At 35.3% G+C, this 23662-nt stretch overlaps 1 protein-coding gene across 6 annotated transcripts in view; it reads left to right on the top strand.

Annotated features, from left to right (window-relative positions):
* Positions 1-21380, top strand: part of LOC109053354 (MOB kinase activator 2-like) — a 44981-nt gene extending 23601 nt beyond the window's left edge. For 5 of the 6 annotated variants that reach the window (XM_042752644.1, XM_042752643.1, XM_042752640.1 and 2 more), the window contains 4 exons: positions 13432-13595; positions 14924-15017; positions 19478-19602; positions 20881-21380. In XM_042752644.1, coding sequence (XP_042608578.1) covers positions 13432-13595; positions 14924-15017; positions 19478-19602; positions 20881-21152 — 655 coding nt within the window. In that variant the 3' untranslated portion in view covers positions 21153-21380. Of the gene's footprint in view, positions 1-6669; positions 6861-13431; positions 13596-14923; positions 15018-19477; positions 19603-20880 lie in introns of those variants that run through there. The other variant, XM_042752639.1, reaches the window with a different exon arrangement.
* The last annotated feature ends 2282 nt before the right edge of the window (positions 21381-23662 follow it).

The raw sequence follows: 23662 nt of genomic DNA, 5'->3' as shown, positions 1-23662 counted from the left end.
ATTCAGACACTCGTACATTTGAAACATTTAAAGGTTTTTGTGCACAGTTGTATATCTACGAATTGTGTTTTGCATTTGTGAAATGTATTTTATGAATATATAATTGTATTTTGCGCATGTGAATTGCTTTTTGTGAATATATCTTTTTTTCACGCACGTGAATTTTTTTTGTGTGTACGTGAATTAGGTTTCATGCATGTGAAATTGTCTACGCATGTGTGAATCGTGTTTTTTGCGTGAATTATATTTGAGACCAATCTGCTTCCATAGTTTAGCCATCTGTTGTTAGGCCATGTGCTTATGGAAATAGACTATCTTACCTCTTTCAGAATATTTTTAATCTCAAAAGGCGTGCCTATGGACCATTTACAGAACATTTCATGCACATTAAACACAAATGGTGAGAACTGGATGAAACCACCAGTTCTAATTTAATTGGATGGTGTCTGTATAGTTTCATGAGCCAAGGTAGTTTTTATCACTCTGTCAGGAAACAGAGTTCTAACAGAGATATAATCACAAAAGTTTCTAAGGGTCATGGCTTCAGATATCTGAAAGATATTCAAGAGTTTTGTTTGAGAAACATAGTGGCAAATAAGCAAGATCAATTGAACGCACCTGACTCCCGTGAACTCTGGTTGGTCACTGAATCCATTTTATGGTTATGGAGATCATCACTCATTGAAGATACTTGCTGGATAGGCTTGTTTGTGTCCATTAAAGTATGTCATTCCACTTTTTATGGTGATCTGAGACCATTCTGATTGTTACTCTTGCCAATTTGTGTTGTTCAGAACCGAGAATGGGAGGCACAAATAAAGACTGGAATACACTACATGACTGTTAAAATTTGAAAAGGTTTTAAAACGCTAGACATCATACACTTACCGATAGGGGTGGGCGATATACCAGTAGACACGATTAACCTGGTAGAAATTTGTCAGCCGGTAGAGATTTTCGACTATCGCTGCTGTGCTACGTGGTCATGAAAACTTACTGTTTCCATGCATTTCAAAGTATTGCAGTAAAAACAAGTGATTTTAAGCCATTGAAACGTAATTAGCAGCAAAAGAGAACTCATTTTGCTGCATGCGCACACTGTCTCAGAGACTGTTTCTGAGCACTGTCAGAGAGTTGCGCACATAGGAAGTATTGAGTGTTTTTTGCTGCTTTTTAGGCCTTTAATGCTTAAATAAACACACTTGTATGTGTCAAGATGATGATATTTGCAAGTATCTTCATAAACGCAGTAATTTGGGTCTTAAGTTTAAGCAAACAGCTGAGACAGAAAGCCAGGCAGCTCTTAAAGTGACAGCAGTCTAATATTCTTGCAGTCTGTCATTCATGCTAATCAAACAACAAAAGAGAAAAAAATCTGTTCTTGACTAAATCACTTTTGTAACTTTAATAAGAGTAAATATTAAATATGCAGTGTTTTTATATAATTACTTTATACAATGTATGTAGCATTTCTTATTTTGTTCTACTGTAGTTTTTGTCCCATTGCTTGTAATTAGTTTTTAATTCTTATTTAATGCCCTTCCCAGTGGCATCTAAGCTGCTTACAGGATAACGGTTTCCATGAGCCTCACACCTGAGCTGGGCTGCTGTTTACATTTCTACAGCCAATAAAATCACAAGGCTGAGCCCTTCACATGACTATATGTGTGTGTGTGTTTGTTTGTTTGTTCTTTGTAGTAGACTCTCAATCCCAGTTGATTGGAGGTTTTCTATGAGTCTCTTAACTGAGCATTTACTACAGCAATGAGGGATTTATTAAATTAAAATAAAAAAATGAAGAGTATAAACAGTGTCTACAAATTGGAAAGTGCTGAATGAATCTTTGATTGCCCGTTTATTTCTGTTAGGCTGGGTGGAAATGTTTGTGTAAACACCGGGAAAATGTCTATGATAGTGGAAGACCTGCTGGAGCAGAACCAGGAAATGAGCATCTGAGGGCACTTAAGGTCTGAATTACAGTTCCTGGGTGGTTTTAGAAATTGACTTGCCAAAAAAGGAGTTGGGACTAGAACGAAACTAACCACAAAGTGATTTGTGATAGGCTAAAATAGCATGAAAAACAGCTGGAACGCTTGTCCTGATGCTTGTCTTGCAGATCTGTGGTCAAATTGTTTGAACACCGCTGTTATCAGAAAATCCTAACTGTTTGGCATTTGACCCCTCCCCTCAAGGTCAATATGCATTACAATCGCTGTCTGAGAGACCTTGAAGGTCTTGTGTCACAATCATATGGCTCTTTTTCTCAAGCATGTTTCCTGTACAAACATGGCATCCCACAGCTTATTTATCCCCTCTCTTACACAAAGGTCTTTTTGTATTAGACCCTAACATACGGCCCTCTGTCTTGGCCTTCTGTTATTCAGTTTACAAAATATTGGGAAATCCTGCAAGAATGATGCAAGAATGCCCAGTTTTGACAATTAATGAAGAGGCGTGATATATGTGGCTGTAAGAAAGTAAAGGAACCTTTCACGATGGTCTGTATATAGTGAGTTTTGAATGGCTGCCAATGGAGAAAAATGCTTTTTGTAGTCAGATGGTGTAGTTACAGTGTTTACCAGCAGGAGCTAAATGGACCATGCTAACCATAAACTTTGGTTGATGTACTTCTGTATTTCTACAGTAGGAGGCAGTGAACTCATAGTAAAAACAAGACTCACATTCACTCTTTGTATCTTTTTGTGCTTTTTTAAGATGGAGCTTGTGGTCTAAACCAGTGCTATTTTGCATCACATGGTCTTTTTGTCTTTCTTTTTTTTATTTTTACTCTTTTTGTTTTCTAGCCCACAGCTATTTTTGATCTTGATCTTTTAAAATCCTTGCTGGAACTCATGCCATCCATTTCGGATGAATTATCAGTGTGCGTCTGTGCGCGTTTGTGACTATTCATGTATACCTCATTACTTTACATAAATGGTTGCCTACACTGATAAAGCTTGTCTCATCATCTTTCATCTGTTTGTCCTTCGAACAAAGACCTTGATTAGCTTTTCCTACCTCTGAATCCAGGGATCAAAGGCTCTGCCTCCATAATTACCAGCATTCAGTGGCTCTTTCACAAGCTGAATGAAGCCAGTTGTTTCTACTGCTTTATTTCCTAGTCTCAATTGATATTGCTATGGATTAACATCTGCTATGTATGTATCCCATTTTTAAGACTATAATCCTAATCCACTTGAAATCATAATGACTGTGTTTATTTAAATCTCTGACAAAGCACATGATTAAGCCTGTTTTTAATGACCAGTATTGCTAGTGATGAACTGTTTTTAAAATTCTTGCTGATATGAGATAAATGTTTTATGACCAATGACTGATAAATGGCCAATATTAAAATTCTATATTATTTTGTCTAAAAAAAATACACAAAAAATAAAACTTTAGAACTCAAACCAGTTGTTTTTGATGCGACGTGATGAAGAGAATTTTGGCATCACAACATTAAATCACACAATATGAAAAAAAATGGATATCCATTTTGAGATTTGCTAAAATTTTAACAGTGTTACTAAATAGCTAGTTAACTAATGAACTAAATATTAAATCAAATAAGCATTAGATGATGCAGAAGATGTTATTTAGTATCATCTGCCATCTAGTGAGCAATAGCACATTAACCAAAGGCTGATTTGGTGCTAATATACAAACACTGATGAATGTAAATGATGTTTAAATGAACTGATTAGATGACTTCTTTTGTGCATTTGTTAATTTTTTTAAAGTATCACTCATCTATTGAAAAAAACTTGCAATTCTGATTTTATTCTTGCAATTGTGAGTTCACAACTTTTTCTCAGAATTGCATGTCATGATATTAACTCACAGTTATTACTATTTTCTTGCAATTGCGAGTCACAAAGTCCAAGTCTAAAAAAAAGACACTTTCTTATAATTGCGAGTTTATATTTCACAATTTTGACTTTATTTCTCAGAATTGTGAGTTTATATCATGCAATACAGATTTTTTTAACATGCAATTGTACATTTTAATCTCTCAGTTCAGACAGAACTGTGAGATAAAAAGTCGCAAATTGCTTTGTTTTTTATTCAGTGGCAGAAACGGGCTTCCATATTACTCTGTATTGATTAAAGGGGTTTTATTGGACTGTTGCTGCACAGTTGCTTTTGAAGCAAGTTAGAACTGCAACTATGAGCTATTTTAAGATTTTGATTAATCTGTTGATACTTCAGGGTTTGTTTGTAGATTTGTTTTTCCCGTATCAAGATTTCCAAACTGAACCTCCAACCGCTGGAATGCTGCGTGTGTGGTGAAGCCTACTGAACATGCTACAACACGCTTCCAACTTCTTGCTTCATCCTCACTTCATTTTCTCTTTCTTGTTCTGCCCCTCTCTGGCCTTTTTACTTTACATTTGCAGGACTAATTTCTGTTTTTATTGTACCTGTAAAGTTTTAGCTATATATAATTTTCGGTTGTAAATAGGTATAATGAAGTTACACTTGCACAATCAGTTTCAAAATCTGATTTCACACATTTCTGGAATTTGCGTATATATCAGCCAAAAATGAACCAGAATCTCTCAAGTGAGATTTATAACACGACTGCTGTAAAAAAAAAAAACAGATCTGATGTGTTTCCTCAAATGTTTTCTTCCTCATGCATCCATCTCTTTCTTGCTTTCACTGCTCCCCGCCATGTGTTTTCTTAGCTGAGAGCAGAACATGTTGGTTCATGCAGTCGCTCCGCGGCAGGAATGCGTGATAGGATGCAGGACCATGTTAATAATGGCCATCATCCAAAATCTCTTCAGGACAGCAGGGGGGATGAGTAGATAGACAACTCATAGTGTTGCAATAAATTATTTAATGCACTTTGCTAAATGGTCAGTTCATACCACAAGATAATAAAAAATAAACTCTTTTGAAATTATTTTAAGATTCAGATTTTTTTTGTAGTTCTTTTTACCAGAACAAAAATAGACCATGTTTGGAAAGCATTGCTTGTGGGAATGATTTCAGGTGTATCTCATGATTCTCACGAATGCTTGGAATGATTCTTTTTTTTAAATGCTCCAGATCATCAACACTGATTAATGAAGGATCAACTTCTCTACACATCAGCTACTTGAAATGATATTAGTAATCGCAGTGGAAGGTTCTCGCAGAGTTTAACGTCTTTTCTCCCATTGCGACTGGATTGTGGGTAGATTCTTATCTTGTTCATCTCATGTCGCCCTCGGCATTTCAGCAGGGCTGGATTACTCATCTGTTGGATGCTTTAGCTCCGGGCCTAATGCACTCTGTCTGAGAGGATTTTTTTTTTTCTGTTTGCTTTGTCTAAGAGGAATGTTCGTTAACTTTCTTACCGAACGAGTCGAGCAAGACATGTGACCAATCATACGATCAAGCAATTGTTTTGGACACTGGGACAAACTGTAAATTCAAATGAAATTTTAATTATTTATTTTACTGAACTTACTATTTTATTTTATTAACCTGGCCTTCTCTTAATGAATGAGTTAAATGACTTTCATAATAGCTGTTACTCACATTAGCCTGATGTCACGGTCTTAAACATGATGTCTGGTCCTACAGCACGTGTTTTGTTTTATAATTGGTAGTTGGACACATAAGAACATGACTTAATGCTTAAGACTGAAAGTAAAGTCTTAACAGGAAGCACACTCTGTAAATCAGTGACTTAATTGTGTTATCAGACACGGCAGATGCGGCTGGTATGTTGTTTTAGTTGTAGTGAATCAGGTGGTGAGTAAACATCTCATGAAGTGTGTGTGGGATCAGACAGAGGGGTTTTTTTTTTGGGCCTCAGCTGACAGATACCATTTCACTACGCAAGTCCATCCCCCCCACGGATTTTTCCAAAAAAGTCACATGCATAATATGTGAAGATTGATGAGATAATATTCTATTTTTACCTTGGGAAACTTTGTAAATGGCGTAATTTTACTTATTGTCTGTCGTCCGAGTACGACAGGCTAACTCTGTTTTTTCAAGGACTTTGTGGTTTTATGATTCACTGGCTTCTTGATCAAATATTTTCATTGAAAGACAAACATGATGCCAGTTACATGAAGATTTTGCAACAACTAAGATATATAAATATCTTTATTACTTCATAGTGACCCAGATCTTTCTGTGTTTTATCTCTTATTTACCCAGGAATTTACTTGTAGTTTGGCTTCAGGCACAATTCAGCTGAGCCCTTTGTATGTTTGGCTTTAAATTTGAAATCATCATAAATAAAGATTAGATAAGAAGACTCCAGGGTTTAATGTGCTGTTTTGAATGATGTATTTTAAGATATTGTCACTTTTATCAAGGTTTTTCTAAACCACCAAAACGAAGAAGAAGAAAAAAACAGGTTGTGCATTGTCATGTTACCTCAGAAATGTCTTGTAATTATGGTAAATGTTTCCTCTTAAACGTAACTGTTAGTAAAGTAACTTCATCCGGAAGCTGGTCACACCACATTGGCCGGAATATAAAACACAATCTGGCCGAGAGATAACAGAGGGAAGGCAGAACTTTAAACTGCATGTCAACCACATGCATGCCCCGCCCTTGAGTGTGTATGATTGGCTGTCTTCTGGTGTTAACATATTATGCCCCGCCCGTCAACTGCTCTGAGTGGCTGGCCGTTTGGTAGAATGAGAACTTTGGAGCAAGAACTTTATATTCTATACTACCTAGTCTTTGAAAACATCCACGGGAGGGAAAGGGAAAGACCGGTCAGTTCAAAACTGCTTGGACTCTCAGTCCATCTTCGTTGTTAGCACTTCGGATATGCACTCACAGAAAACTCCCAGAAGTGGATTAAGTTGCAAGATGGTTCTTCAGGCTGTTGGCAAAGTTTTAAGGTAACGTGGCGTTGTTGTTTTTACAAATAAAGAAGATTTGCATGTGTATAACAGATGCATAAACCTAAATAGTGGCTACATAACAAACAAAGTAACAATAATACGTTAATAAATAGGCTACTGATGTGTGCATAATTTATACACATTTTGAGAGCAGATATCCAGTGCATTCAGGAGGAGAATGTAATTTTTAACTCAGTTTCTTATCATTTCAGTACTAATTATACTTTATACATATAGAGGGTGATATAATAATATGTTATTAAAATTATAATTATAAATAAGTATATTTGTTTTTGTAATTGATTATTCACGTGAGCTGTTCATAGGAGTAATAATACATTCAGTTAGCAGATTGGTTGAGTATTAACGTGTCTCATGCATATTCATAAGCAAACAGTAAACACTTGTGATGACTCACCGCTCATTTAAATTGTTTGAAAACTTAGAGCACTTGCAGTGGTTATTACACCCGGGAAAGAAAGAAAGATAGATAGAAAGATAGATAGATAGATAGATAGATAGATAGATAGATAGATATTCTGCAAAAATAATAATAATAATAATAAATGCATTTCTAAGATGAATGTTACAATGATTTACTTTGGAATACAATAGAAAGAAAAAATGCATAAAGAAATAGAATGCAATTAATTCAAGAAGGCTCTTAATTAATTCAAGAGACTTCAAACAAGAAGCAGTGATACTGTAAATGTGATCAAGTATTGCATGCCATAGTTTTAAGCCTTTTCTTTTTAGTCTTATGGTGTCAAAAAAAAATTGTTGCACTCAATATTTTTGCATATAACTGCATTACTGTGAACGAGATAGAAAGGGCTAAAACTGTAAAATTCATTTGGAAAGTTTCTGTTTGTAAGGGGTGGTTTACAAAGACCTCTCTCTTCAGCCAGCTCTTTGTTGTGATGCCGATGACCTCTCGTTGTACCGTCCCCATGGCGCTGTTTCTGTGTTTAACACGAAACTGTCATCTCAATGCCTCTTCACACACTCCTGATACCCATGAGAACTGGGAAGTCCAAACTTGGCTAGACGCACTCAGCCAAAGACCAGCAAGTACTTTAGCATCAGTGCTGAAGGTCACCATGTTTGTGTGAAACTGTTATAAATGCTCCATTATAAAAGATCCAGTTTTTATTTTATCGTCATCTTGACTGTACAATAAATAAATTGTGGTGTGTATATTAATATCTAGAGAGCAGGATGGTTGATGGCCAAAATAATAGCAATGTTTACGTAATAACAGATGTACACAAAATTGCTGAAATGTAATTAACACTTATTTTACACAACTTTAAGTCACTTATTAATTATAAGTTAATAACCAATGTCTATAATCTCAAACTTTTGACCATTTAATCACGCTAGCCAATATTTCAATTAATCACTACCAGTAAACCAACTTTATTGATGGCGCTTTTTCACTCCAAATTTTGATCTTGACCAATAGAAACATTGGTTTCCTTAAAAATTTTCTTTTTTTTTGGGGGGGGGGGGGTGACATTCAGTCATGGCTATTTATGGGTTTTCAATATCACTTGTCATTATGTGATGAGAATGAACTCTATGGCAATTTTGGTTGAAACATTGCACCGTTTTGGTGCTTTTCCTTTTTTTTTCTTTTTTTTTTAAGAATAACGTACTGTCGCCCTAAAGAGCAAAAGAGTCCCTAGGTGCTGGATTGTTTTACTGCTGTTTATTGATTTCCAGATTGTAGTTTTGGTATCCATATGGCAGCTTTGAAGTTTCCAGCCCTGTTCTGTTTGAGTCAAAGTGATTTAGGGATGTTTAGATGTTTTAGTTGCTTGCAGATGCTGGATAACAATGTGCACAGTGTGTTGCTTAATGTCAGACCTCATACATAGTTCATCTTTGAGATTCTAAACAGCATACTACGTTTAATAATTACTTTTGACAAGGTGTTTACCTGGCAGTGTATTAAATTGTTTAATTGCTTAAGTTCCTTTATCTTTATGCTTAAGATCTTTATCCACATCAAACCTTTGAAGAAAACCAGTGAACGTTTCACATGCTTTAAGATAAACACACATAGTATTAATGTTATAAATTTAGTCACAAGAAGAAATGAAGTCCAGGATTCTCCTGCTTGATTCTGATAAAACCAAAAAACAATGGAAAGCAAAACATGGGAGTGCATTTGAGGATCCAGAACTCGATGTTATGTCAGTACCCCAATATAGTTGGTTTTTACATGAAGAAACAGTTTGTGCGTCCAAAAAGCTGAACGCACATTGTTTTATTTTAGCCTTCACGGGGTTTCGTAATTTTCCAGGAAGCACCATTTTTTTGAATTATGTGGTGGAGGGCAAATTCTCAAGCCATTAGCTATTTTATTTTAGGAGAAAGAAAACTTTCTAGCTGCCAGCAGCCCTCCTGTTACACACACACACACACACACACACACACATCATGCCCACTCATAGCAGTTTCCCGCAGATATCTTTGCCATAAAAGGCATTGCAGTTTCCAGACTCTCAAACCAAGCCACGGTTTTGACCAAAGACCTGTATCATCCAGTCAGCTCTAGAAACCCATCTGTGTTTGTGTACCAAACATTAAAATCACGTTTCTCAACATAGCTATACAGATTACCGTTCTTGGCTCCACCTTGGTAGTGTTCACATTTGAGCTTAATCTGGTGTCACTCCACTTTTGAGATATGTGCTTCGATACAAAAAAAGCTGTGAGATGAAATGTTGACTGTCAACATTGGGTGTTCAAAAGTGAATCCTTTATTTTGTAGATTGGAATTTAGGGAAGACACTCCTACATTTATTTAGATGTCACTCCCAAAACTTTAGAGAGTGTATGTAACTTTTAAAAAAACTGTATCGTCTTTCAATTCTTAGACATTAAAATATATCCTTTATTAGTCATTAGAGGGATGGGTTTTGCGGGAAGCAGAGTGTTACAGCTCAGCTGCATGGATCCATCAAAGGATCTGGGAGATGTTCAGATCTTCCAGCTGGCTCAAGCCTCAAGTTCAGATTCCTACCAGCTGGACCTGACAGCTGCCTGCTTGCTTGCTGGCATCTCTTTCACTTTATAATGGTTGATCCTTTAATTTCGATCCTTTATACTGATCCTGGATCAGTTGTGCAAGTTCTTTGTTAATACATTTATATCATGATAACTTTTGGAGAGTTTAGCATGATAATGTACATGGCAATGTTGATTTGTTTGGTCTTGGCAGAACAGATCTGCTTCACTGCTGCTGTGGCAGGACAAGTACCAAGACTTGCTACTGCCAATACATCTACAGACATGCTGCTGTGAGCATGTAAGAGATACTGCTGCTGGACATAGAACATATATTAAATCACTCCCATATGTAGCATACATGAATCATCCCATAGCAGATGTATACAGGTGGAGCTGGGGAAGGTGGAGGGTTTCTGAAGTGAGCTGCAACTTCTACAGCAAGCACTAGCCAAGTATTTAAATGTTGAGCAGCGAGCTCATTAGCTGCTGATGTGAAAATAAGCCAATCAGCTGTGCTATGTGAATAATGATGTGATTATATCAAATTGAGTTAAAACCTACACCATCTAGAGTTTCATGACAGAAATTCGTATTTATTTTGGATGTGGAAAAGGAAGCCTATCCTAGATCAGGTTTGACAAATAATTTAATGAGTGAAATATTTCATGTTCTGCTCAACCATAATTTAGAGATCATGTGTCATATTGTGCCGTTGCGCTTCAGGCATCCCGAGTTTGTATCCCGCCTCGAGGAACTTTCCCGATCCCATACCTCGCTTGCTCTCCCACTTCACTTCCTGTCAACAATACTGTTCTGTCATAATAAAAGGCCAAAAAGATTTAGAGGAAACGTAACTATTTTACAAGATGCTGTTTTCTTACGAATGTATACAATGTGATTCTTACAGAAATGTGAGATTTTTAGAAAAGTAAGCATGCAATGTGATTTATAAGGAAACAAAAAACATGCATGAGGGTCAGCTTCTTAACCTAACCAGTGGGACATATAAGCAGATCATATGAAAACATACAAATGAAATTACAAATTTGTACGTATTAGCCACTAATTCCTCAAAAAGTAAAATGGTGAAATGGCTCTGGTTGCTTGCTTATTGCGGCAAGTCGAAAGATCCCACCCAGGCCTTTATTATTCTGGTTTCTAGATATAGTTTGGGTCCATTTTGTATGTTCGTTGGATGTCATTTTATCATCCATCATGTGCTGTTCTAATCATTCAGGTATCTTTTATGTCCAAAACGCAGGTGCAAGACGAGCAATGTTTCATACCTCCTATTGTTCCCATTTTAATAATGACGAGGCTTATTGTTTATGGACTGTGTCATTGTTGAAAGAGGATCAAGAAATATCCTCTTTTTTGTTCTTTGTCTTTGTTTCCTTCATATTTAACATTTTTTTTATTATCTTTGACCACATTAGCCAAGCAGTAACTTGCCTCAGAGTGTGAATTCCCGTGGTGATTTATCTCTGTCTCTTTCCTGTTTTACACGGAACACTAATCCTAAGTAGTTAAAAGGAATGACGTCCAAATAAAGTTGAAGTTTACTAGACTTCCCACGCTCCAATGTTTGATCAGACCGTGTTCCATTATTAACCCTTTTAGACCTTTGACACAAGTCAATTTAAGACCTTGATATGGATGATAAGATCTTTCCCGCTCGGAAGCAATCCAGAATTCCGACAATCCCACAAACCGCTCCTTTGTCTTGGCTTCAATTTGAAAACAATGTTTATGGACTTTGGTGTCTGAGATAAGTCCCCTTCCTGGTTTCTGTGAAAAGTGGAACTGGTGAAGGTGGTCAGAAACTTGAGGTTGGGAATGAGCTGTTTACAGTTCAGAGACGCTTTAACAGAAAATCATGTTGGTGGATGAGCTATAAATTTAGGGAGTTTGTTTGTGTGATGAGAAACAGCACTGTTTTGAAGCTAAAAGAAAGAAAAGAGTTCAAATAAATGAGCAGTAAAGAGAAGTTCTTCATAAAAGTGCCTTATTTGTTCACATAAACATAATAAACCCTACAGGAGTTGAAGTGAGTGCAAGGAAAGGATGTAAATTCTTTATAACCTGTCTTTGCCTGTACTCTTGTTATTAGCTGTTTAATGCCCCTGTAACCTTCGTCCCAGGCAGCTGCAGGATCTGCCACAGCAATGTGATTCTGACATTTACATGTTAAAACTAGCACTGGAAGTACAAGTCTGTTTTGACACCCGAGTTTGAAACAGACGAGAAATGTGGGTTACTCCAAAGAAGCAAAGCAGAGACTTCGATTTAGCCTACGTCCACACAAAGCCAGAGCTTTCCTTATCCAATCTTTTTTTTTTCCTCCTCATCTCAAGAAATATCTGCGTCCACATGAAACCACAAAACCGACACAAAATGATGTAGTATTCATGCCAGATCAGTATGCGGCGCTGTAATTCTGCCACAGAGATACATTAAAAAGGGAGAAGAAGACTTGGACTATGCGCATAAACCTTGCGCGCGGTGTACAAACGAACATGGAACAATACATTTAGTAATCTGTGTTAATGTTAGTTAATAAAAAGACAATGGTTCAGTGTCTGTTCATGTTTTTGTTTCTGTTACGTGATATAGTGGTGTCTGACTAGGGGCGAGATGTGGACTGATGATGTCATCATTTCAGAAAATATACGGTTTCGCTGTCCACACGAAAACGCAAGGGTGGCATTTTCAAATTTATCGACTCTGGAACCTGGTTTCAAAAAATATTGATTTCACTCTCCCAAAATGGCGGATCAATGTGGACGACACACCTATATGATACAAAATGTATGCGTAAACAGCTAAACGCGTCTTCCGTGTGGACGGGGTCTTAGTTTAGAAATAGACTAGGAACCGTTTTTGTCAGTGGAAGCTCTTACAATTTTTTATTATTATTTTTTTTTTTTAATTATTATTATGTTTTATTTTATTTTATTTCTTTATTTTTTTAGGGGTCTTAAAGTAAATGTCTAAGTGGTACAATTGTTCTGCTTATTTATTTTATTAATATTATTTTTTTTTTTACTTTAATATTTTGTTAATATTTGTTAGGGGAAAATTTAATTAAAATAGCTTCACTGACGTTTTCTGCCAAGTCAAGTCAGTTGGTGTGACCAACATGCAGAAAAAAAAATCATAAAATAGGAAATGACATCATAGAGAGCACCCCTGCGTACCGTTGTGATGCTGCTTTAAATTTGAATGAATTAGTATTATTATTTTATAGGTTAGTTCAGTTCAAAATGTCATGTGGTGCAACTCACCCAAAACTGAATGAAAAGTTGATTTATTTATGGTTTTAAGAAATAAATTAGTTTACATTGAAATATAATTAAACCTCATTTATTTATTTGTTTGTTGGTTTGTACATGTACATATTTCACTTGATAGTTACACTACATGACATTTTTAGTCATTACATTTAAACTATGTTTGGAAAACAATTTGTGCATGTGATGGCGCTAATGGCAATGAAAAAACACACTTCACTTTATGCTTCTCTTCTTAAAGCGTCCATCTTATCTTGCAGGAAATCCAAAACGAAGTCCAATGGAAAGAAAGCACCCGCTGAAGAGAAGAAGCACTACATGGAGCCAGAGTACACAAAAGTGCGGGTCGTGGACTTCGACCTGAAAGATTTGGTGTCGCTTCCCACCAAAGAGATCGACCTCAACGAATGGCTCGCCAGCAACAGTGAGTTCCCAAGCAAACATTACAGCCCCTATAAATGTTTGCCTTGTATTTTGAGGCTTAGAGTCTTTGTCTTCAAAAAATACCCTTCTGTCAGTCAGGAGTTTAGAAAACAGTCACATTTAAATCGTAAATGTGAAAACAGTTAAAATGTGCAAACAATTTTATTATAAACAAATGTTATGTTCTGTTAAAGGGAAAGTGCTGCTTGCTAACTAATGCTCATATTTAGGGTTAGTGATTTAAACAAACCCCTACACATCTGTATACACTGGACTAAAAACTTCAAAAATAATACTTCCACGTTTGATGTTAGCATGTTGCTAAGCTAATGACAGGATAGTTAAATAAAATTGGAAAAACGTAAACCGTAAAAATGAACCAAATGTTATTTCCTGTAAAAAAGCAAATGTTTCAAAGAAATGTGGTTACTAAGTGTTTGCTAACTAGTGTTCATCCAGCATGCTAATTGAAATTGCTAATGCTAATCCTTAGGGTTAATGATTTGAACAAACCCCTGAATTTCAGCTGGTGAACAAAGGCTTTGATGTTTAATGTTAGCATGTTGCTAAGCTACATATAATTAAATGAAATAAAAACAGCATAGTACACAAAAATATTGTGAAAATAATGTTTTTAACTATTTCATTTGATCATTTTTGGTATTGAATGAAATGTTTTTAATCAATTTAATAAGTTTATAATCTACATTTCTCTTGCCTCGTTCGTGTATTTTTTAAGCTAGTGCATTCTGGGATTTCCTGCTTCAGAAAAAAATGGTATTTAATAAGCCATTATAATTAATTTGCTATGTTTTGAACAACCCTGATGAAAAAATCAGTTCAAACTAGGCTGGTTGATTGGTTTTAATTGGTCTTCCAGTCTGGTCAAATAATTTAGTAGGCTGGTTTTAGAGGGGTTTTGACCACTTCTTGTACTGATCAGGCTGGGAGACCAGCTGAGACCAGGCAAGCAGCATAGGCTGGTTTTTTTAACAGCAGGGACACTTTGCACCACGAGTTACTATAATGTCTTGAAATGCTGCCTTCATAGGGCGCTTATTTGGTTTTGGAACAGAGCCATTGTCTTCTATGGAAGAATATTCAGGGCAATTTTCAAAAGGAAATGCAAATTGTATTTTCATTTGCGTTTTCCATATGTGGACGCATAAATTGTGACATAATCCAAATGCAGTTGCAAATCTTGCAGTAGCATTTGCATTTTCGCTTTCGTGAATGCACATTTAGCAAATAACATTATTAATCACCACATTTGCTTTGTCTCAACTTTTCCAGTGTCACTTTTTTAAACTTTTCTTTTGTCATTTGCAGCAACAACCTTCTTCAATCTCATAAATCTGCAGTATAGCACAATCTCAGAGTTTTGCACTGGGGACACATGTCAAGCCATGACGGCCTGCAATACGTAAGTTTCCCTTTCTCTTTCTTTCTTTTGTCTGTCTTTCTAGCGCTTTCTTCCTCCAGACGTGTCATAGGGTGAGAACCAGAACCCTCCTTTTACGAGAAGTGCTTCTGGATCAAATATTTCTCATATTTACAGTGTTTTTCCATTTTAAGACCAGATTCCAGATAAGCACACCGTCTTTGTGTGAATCTGGGTTTGTGGGTCTGATTGGGGTTAATGCATGACTGGAATGAAAGCTGACACACATTTTACTGAAGCCAGAGCTTTTTTGGCTTTCAGATGTGTTTTGAACGAGAGAATACAAGGGAACTATTCTCAGAATCAGGGACTTTGTAAGTTTCTTGGAGGTGGAACCAATTAAATGACCTTAAAGGCCTATAGTTACATGTTCTCACAGACTGTTTGGGATATTCAGGGGACCAAACATATGAAAGAGATCAGTTATACAATTACTTTAGGCAACATTTACCTTACAGCTTTAGTCTCGACCAGCTCAGTGATAGCACAAATAATTTTAAGAGTACTCTTTAAGAGTGCATTTAAATTTCCGAAATAATATATAATATAGTTTATGGCTAAATGAGGAGCTATTTCTACAATCTGGAACTGGTTCGATCAGGGCTGTACAGTGCTCAAAAAATCGGTTTGAAACAATGTACTACAGTAGCATGTGTGCCATACAGTTTTGCATGTGTATGAGCCTGTTTACGAACCTGTTGTCCAACAAAGATGTAATTTATTGACATGTTTTTTCTCCAAATTAACTTAATAACAGTTGAGTGTTTTGAAATAACTTCTTTTTTTGTGAGCAGACGTGGTTTCTTATTACAGAATGATAGTATTGTATACAGTGATAAAGGCTATGTCGAATACCCTTGCATTATAAATTTACTTTTCTTATAAAAAACACCCAATATTGCTTGAAGAACACACAAACCATATATTTTGTGTATTCGAATGTTTCAACAATTTCATCAGTTAAAATTTCTGTCTTCGTTGTGTGTTTTATTTAGCGATTACTGGATACCTTTGTTGTCCATAAGGGGTTTCATGGAGCGCCGTCAGTAGGGATGGGCGTATCGATCCTGAAGTATATATATATTGGGTACAATATGCGTTGAAATGGACAAATAACCTCTGTTAGTGAATAACTGTGTAGGATAGAACTATTTTCCTGCTTATCTAAATGCAGATGTTACAAAGCAGAACCAATCGATCACGGAGAGCATTTACTCACTTTTGACAGTGCATTCAAGCAGGGCTGCGTTTCCCAAAAATATCATAAGAAAGCTGATGCTTTTGGAAATGGCAGCCCAGAACAATGCTAATCAGAGGACAGATAAAACATACATGTCTGAGTTATTTCACAATAATTTTTTTTGTTTAATGTTTATATTGATCATGTTCTATTCTGTAATGTTTACATAAATCATACACTGTCAGCATAGTATGCGTGCAACAGCCTGTCACTGAAAATGAACCATGGTTTTACTAAAGTGAACTATTTGTAGATTTCCATGGTTACCACTACAGTACACATATTTGAACCATGTGTAAACGAAACTTAATAAGTTATAATTAAGGCATCTTAAATGTTAAAAATGTTTCAAATATAAAGTTAAGTGGGTATCATTACCCATTTTACTATTTAATAATTTCATAAATTTCATAATTTAATAGTTCAGTTTAGAAGTATCGTATCGGTATCGATATCGATGATACTGGCATTGAAAAGTATCGGTATCGTATCGAAAACAAAATAAGTGGTATCGCCCATCCCTAGTCGTCAGTGCAATTAATTCTGCTATGCATATGTGGAGTTTCTGCGCAAGAGCGCCCTCCGGCGTCCAGTATGAATTAAACAGTCATTGCATTACCTGTGTACCCAGTAATGCTCACAAGTCACAACACCCTATTTTGGGTAAAAATAGGAAAGAAAATACTTTTTTCTAAAGAAACAGGATTCCCTGAATTATTGTCATTGATATCGCAATAAATACCGCAATAAACACCAGAAATATTGTGTGATATTTTTAAGCCCATATCGGCCATCCATAACATATATAAACAAATACAAATAAATATAAATTTAAAACAAATAAATATATTACTAAACACATTTTTATTAATATAATTAATATATAAATAAAAATAAATATAAATAAAATACAAAGTATTTACATATAAATAGATATATACAAATATACATATAAAATATACATGTATGCATTTATTTAATTTAGAATTTTAATTTACAATGTTAATGATTATTATTTCAATTATTATTTCAGTTATTCTGTTTATTTGAAGAATTTGCAATAATTTGTTTTATAACAATTTGCTTCCCAAAACTGATTACTTTGATTATGATGGAAATGAGCACAGCATAGTAAGGGATGCCAATGATTTTAAGTTTTTTTTTTTTTTTTTTTTTTAAATGATGTGAGAGCAGCTTTATTACCAGAACGCTCAGTATTTGAGTATATCTTCACATAGTTTAACTAACTTATTGAACATTTTCTAAATAAATAAATAAAGTTAATAAGGTTGATCATAAAGGTTTTACTATTTAAAATGAAACGAACTGAAGAAGTCAAAAGGAAAAACATGCCTCCATCTTTACATTCCCACAGCCAACTGTGTTGACTTTAAAAATCGCTGCTCGACTCGTTCGCCCTGTTGGTCCGGAGTGACGCCTGGGTGTGAATCTCTGAAGACTGACCCTGTAGAACCAGACACATGACTATTCATGGCAAACGTTAAAGGACGTGAATTACCAACACACAAAACCCCAACAATTACCTGCTCACCTCAGGCATTCCTCACGGGGCGAGGATGGGCGTGCTCATCAAAACACCAGCTGTATTTACCGTCACTGCGCTCTCCATAGAGAAATCAATTCATGATGAAAAGGAAAGGGAGGGACGGCAATGCGCAAATAGGCCTGATGTCCATTTTATTGTTATTTATGTGCTCATATGTTGAAGTATGTTATTAGTATGCTTATGTGTGTTAGTAGTAGGTGTTTCTTGAACTACAAACACTTTCATTTCCCACGGGTTGATTTTTATTAGACTTGCATTTATGTCAGTGCTGATAGCAGTCATACAGCGCCGTTGCGCTACGGGCGTCCCGAGTTCGAATCCCAACTCGAGGACCTTTCCTGATCCCATCTCCCATCTCTCTCCCACTTCACTTCCTGTCAGCTCTGATCTGTCCTATCATAATAATTAAACAAAATAAATAAATAAATGCCCAAAATAAATATTAGGTTTACTTTTTCAGATTGTTTTTATGCATAAATTGTGCTTGTCTTATAGACTTTACATTTCTAAACATTAAAAACAATTAATTAATTAATTAAAAATAAAAACATATTCATTATTTGTTTTGTTAATATATAATTTTTTGACAGATTATGATATCATTATATCATCATTTACACCATGGGCCAATTATTGATGTGTAAATTTTTACGAGTAAGATAACAGTTTTAATAAAAAACACTGTGTGAAATGATTTGTGCCGAGGAAAAAAATAAAGTTAAACATTTGTAATGAAAAATAAAGGGCAAAAACATAATGTAAACATCACTTATGAACATATTGTGAAAATTTTTAAAATTTTCAAGTGTATTTTTTTTTTCATTTTATTTAAAAAAAAAAAAAAAACGTTTAAATGTTTTTCATTTTGACATTTCTGCAGTGTATTTTAAACCAGATTTTTGTAAAATAAATTAAATGTTTGTGAAACTAACAAAAAATAAACAATCAAATTAACTAAAAATATATAAAAAATCTGAAAAAGTTTCAAAAATACCAAAATTGTAAAAAACAAACAAACAAAAAAAACCTTTTCATTGAAAATGCATGACAATGTTAAGATTAGTAGGCCTTTTAATCTTAATATTTCATGTTTTGTTGAAGAGTTTTATGCAGGTAGATTCAGTGCTTTTGTGATTGTGAACTAATCTGCCACCGTTTGGACTTGGGATCCGCTCTAAAATCCGTAACTCAACCGTGTCGTGTAAAGATATTTGAGAACATTGAGACACTCGTTGGCACTGAGCCCGACATCTACTCACCTGTCCATTCAGAGACATGTAGCGTCTGTGTTTATGTGCTAACTGCGCTTTATAGTTTACCATGACGGTTATTTCAGTTGATTTAACAGTTGATTCAGTTCAGTTAACGTTCAGCTGATGTTTGAGCTGCTCGTCCGTTGAGTGATCAGCATTGGTTTGCGGTCAGTTATGCGTACAGTCTGCATTCCTAGAGATTTGTAATGACTACAGCCCCTCGAACCCACGCTACCCTCCCAAACTCACTGTCACCATGAGCAGTCCTCCTTAAAATGCTGATAGGAGCTGTGTATTTAGAACATTTTTAAACTGTAAGTTGTTCAGTTTGACCTGAAGTGCTCAAGGTAGTAATTTTCACTATTCATCATCTTTTTGACAGGATATACTACTGGTATGACGAGAGGGGGAAGAAGACGAAGTGCACAGCGCCTCAGTATGTCGACCTCGTCATGACTTTTGTGCAGAAATTAGTGACAGATGAAGAAATCTTTCCCACAAAATACGGTGTGTATGATCAGTGCCCTCTAGCAGTCATAATAGAGAAATACAAGAGTTGAGATTTGTAAGTTTGAAGTAAAAATTAAACCAGTGGCGCCATCTAGTGTTCATTGAGGAGAATGAGTTTTGTGTATGTAACTTCTTTTTTAACTAGGAAGGAAATTTATTAAAATTAATTAATTTTAGAAAATAAATTTTTGATCACTTGCGCCTATTTATTTTAAATTTAATTTAATTCTTGTAAATGAAAGCAAAACATTTTTTTTAAGTAACAAAACTAAATAATATGGTTTAATTAATATACAGATTAGGGTTATTTTGTCAATTAAAACTCAAAACATAAAAACGAATTACTTGAAGTTAAATAATATATTCACTGAAATAATAAAATTAAATCAAACAAAACTTAAACTATTTTTGTTTTACCTAGTTGTCAACCTTTTCCTTTCTTGTTTGAAGTTTAAATAGTAAAATAAATTACGTTTATTTGTATAGCGCGTTCCACAATATTAATCATTAAAAAAAAAATTCTATTTTTTCTTCTATTAAGTTTTTACATTATATTTGGTAGTAGCTTATTAGTGGTGACTGTCAAGTTGATGTCCACATGACAGAAATGTACAGTAAAATTCAAATGCATTTAAATAAACTAAAAAAAATAATACTATATAGACATAAAAAACTCAACAAAATGACTAAACTAAGACTATAATAAAAATATTAAAAAAAATTAAATATAAAAAATAATATATCAATTATACTAAATAAACAGTGGCAGTAAATAGTAAATAAAGCATTGAACAACAACAACAAAAAAATGTAGAAAAAAAAATCAGCCTTTTTGTAATCCTAGCATGTTATTGATATTTAAATAATATCAGTTAACATTTAAATTAATTATAAGCAGTAAATAACATGACTGACCCGTTTTATTAAACCTGTTATGTTAACACCATATACTTTGAATATGTATTTAAATTTACAAGCGATCAATGCAATGAAATTGAAAACAAATAGCACAAATGATAAATTACCAAATTTAGTTAAAATTTCCACATTTGTTGTATTGTTTGAAAAAGGCCTGCAAAAATAGCTGTGCTCATTATAAATACCTTTTATTATTAACTAAATAAAACTTTTGGGGGTAATTATAGCATGTTGTTTTACTAATAATTCAACATTTTTTTTTTTTAACTTATTTAACAATCAAACAATAAATGTGACCTAAAAACAAAACGTATTTATTATTATTAAATGATAACTGATATCTCGGTTTGCTTTCAGGCAAAGACTTTCCCAACTCGTTCGAGTCTCTGGTGAAGAAGGTCTGCCGGTATCTGTTTCACGTGTTGGCTCACATCTACTGGGCTCACTTTAAAGAGACCGTGGCTCTGGAGCTGCAGGGACACTTGAACACACTGTACGCACATTTCATCGTCTTCATCAGAGAATTCAACCTGGTCGAGCCCAAGGAGATCTGCATCATGGACGACCTGTCGGAGGTGCTGTGCGCCCCCCTGCCGCCCCATACACACAATCACGTGACCGAGAGATGAGCCTCGAGGACGACGAATCGCGCGAGGCCTCCTCGGACGGGCCCCTCCGTCACTATTTCTCCTGAGAACTGATCAAAAGATGGGGCTGAGGGCCGGCGGTCTGCAGTTCTCGCACCAGCACAGATTGGTGTGAATGTTTCCTACAGGACGAAACAATCTGTCTCCATTCTCATTTATACAAAAACAATGTATATTTTACTTTGCATTTTTATTATCGTTTTTTTTTATTATGGGTTTTTTTTGTTTTTGTTTTCTTTTGTTTTATTTTTTTTTTGGTGGGTTGTGTTCAGTGCCTTAGATTTATAGCTAAGGTATTGTCTGTTTATATGCAACAACGTTTAGAAATGTATCATTGACCTCTGGCTCCCCCTTGTGGAGGGAGTGACGTCACGCACCGACTGACTGTTTATGATCTCTGCAGCCTTATTTCACATAAAACTAGTGCAAAATCTCTCTCTTTCATATTCTAGCCATCATTATCTGTGTCTTTGTGTTTTTAATTAATTTCCAATGTGCTTATTAGCCTTTTCTAATGATGTATAAAGGGTTTGATGGTTTGAATGATGCTTTAGAGAAAGTCTGGACTTGCTTTGTAGGTTTCTGACAAGGATATTAGCGATATCTGCATGTCTGCTGGCTCAGAGAGACGCTGCAGACACGGACTAATGATTGTTGCATGGCAGTTGACTTGCTGTGTTGCATTGATGAGCACATCCTCCTGCGTCACAACCTTTCATTTTTATTTCACTTTTTTCTTTTAAGTTGTCAGAGGTCATGAATATTGTGGCAGCCCACGTGTGTAGACGACGCACATTAAGTTTTTGTTTCCCAAGAAATAGATTGAAACAATATATATATAATTAAAAAATCACAGTAATTGCCTTTAGCGAGAGAGCATCTCTCCTTGTTTTTTTAATTTATTTTTACTTTTTATCTATTTGCAGAGTTCTTCATTTCTTGCTTCCTTTTTATGTATTTTAATTATCTAAGTTAAAAGCCACTTAATATTTTAAGCTCTGCGAAATATAATCAAATAAAACCAAGAAATGCCACGTTACTTCGGTGTGTTGTTTATTTCATTACTGACACAGTAAAGGTGGTCTTCAATCATTGTACTGACATCCTTTAAATCTTGTTTGTTAGTTCAGACTTGGAAATTACGTAGCCTACGTAAAAGTGCATTCAGTAGTTTAATGATAATTTAAAATGTATTACATATGAAGAAATAGGCCTACGTTGTGTTTTTGCGGAGAGTCATCTGAATGGTATGGAAGCTTTTCCGCTGCGGAATAAAAAAATAAATAAAAAGCTATTTGTGACTTTTTATCTCACAATTCAGACTTTATTTATTTATAGGGGAAAAAAGAATTTGACTTCTTTTCTTGCAGTTCTCACTTTTTTTCTCTCTGAATTCAGAGTTTATATCTTGCAATTGTTTTTTGTTTTTTCCCCTGCCTCTGGAATAAAACATTTGTGAGTTTTTTCTCACAGTTGTGTTTTTTTTTCTCTCACATTTGAGAATTCCCAGAATTTAGATTGTCTTAGAATTCTGATTTTTTTTTTCTCAGATTTACAAGTTTACACTTAATTCATTTTGCAATTTTAACTTTTTCTGAGAATTATTACTTTTTTTTTAATTTTCTTATTCAATGGCAGAAACAGCTTCCATAGAATAATGTACACTCAAAAGAGATGAATACAGTAATTACTCAAAATAGTTTTGTGTAAAAGTGTTATAATCATGTATGAAGCGGGTCGCCCTCAGTGTGTATTGCCATGTTGAATTGACGTAAACCGCGCTTTTCTCCAGCGTCATAAAGAATCCTCGCGCTCATTGGCTGCAGCCTTTATAGACACGCTATTAGCGTAGTGTAGCCTACTACTGACATTAGTGAACAAACTTGTTATACTGCTTTACTAGCGGACACAAATCAGTTTTTACCTGACTGTACAGCCGAAGAAGCAGCTTTGAAGACAGAAGAACACAAACGAGAATAAACATTGGTATGGCAATAACAAGGTAAAGTGATGAGGGGAAAAATCCTAAGTGGTGATGCCCACGTTGCTCCTTTTTGTGTTAGCAAGGTAAGAGAATAAATTATCATGTAAACCGCCCTCTAAAACACACGAATATCAGCGTAATTAAACTGAATGCAACTCAGAGACAATCATGCTAACGCTAGATAACATGTAGGTCAACTTCACAACCTCTAGTACTACTTGGTATGACCACAAGAAGGCAACGTTTCTCAATTAAAGCCGAGTTCAGACTGCACGATTTTCAAAGTAGTCGGGTCACTGTTCTTTTCACACTGCATGACTATCTCGGCCAGCATTCAGTCGCTGATGTGTTCACACTGCACGATGGATCGGCGACAGAAGGTTTCACACTGCATGACTTTACAATAGGAAGAATCGCCGACAACTCTGTCTGGCATGCAAACTACGTTTCACAACCAAACACACGCGAGATGTGACAAGGGAAACAACACGATATCAAGCATGCAAGA

The sequence above is a fragment of the Cyprinus carpio genome, chromosome B25 (genome assembly GCF_018340385.1).
Source record: "Cyprinus carpio isolate SPL01 chromosome B25, ASM1834038v1, whole genome shotgun sequence".
In the NCBI taxonomy this organism is placed as follows: domain Eukaryota; kingdom Metazoa; phylum Chordata; class Actinopteri; order Cypriniformes; family Cyprinidae; genus Cyprinus; species Cyprinus carpio.
Note: the sequence above shows the minus strand (reverse complement) of the source record. Positions and strands in the feature narration are given on the sequence as shown.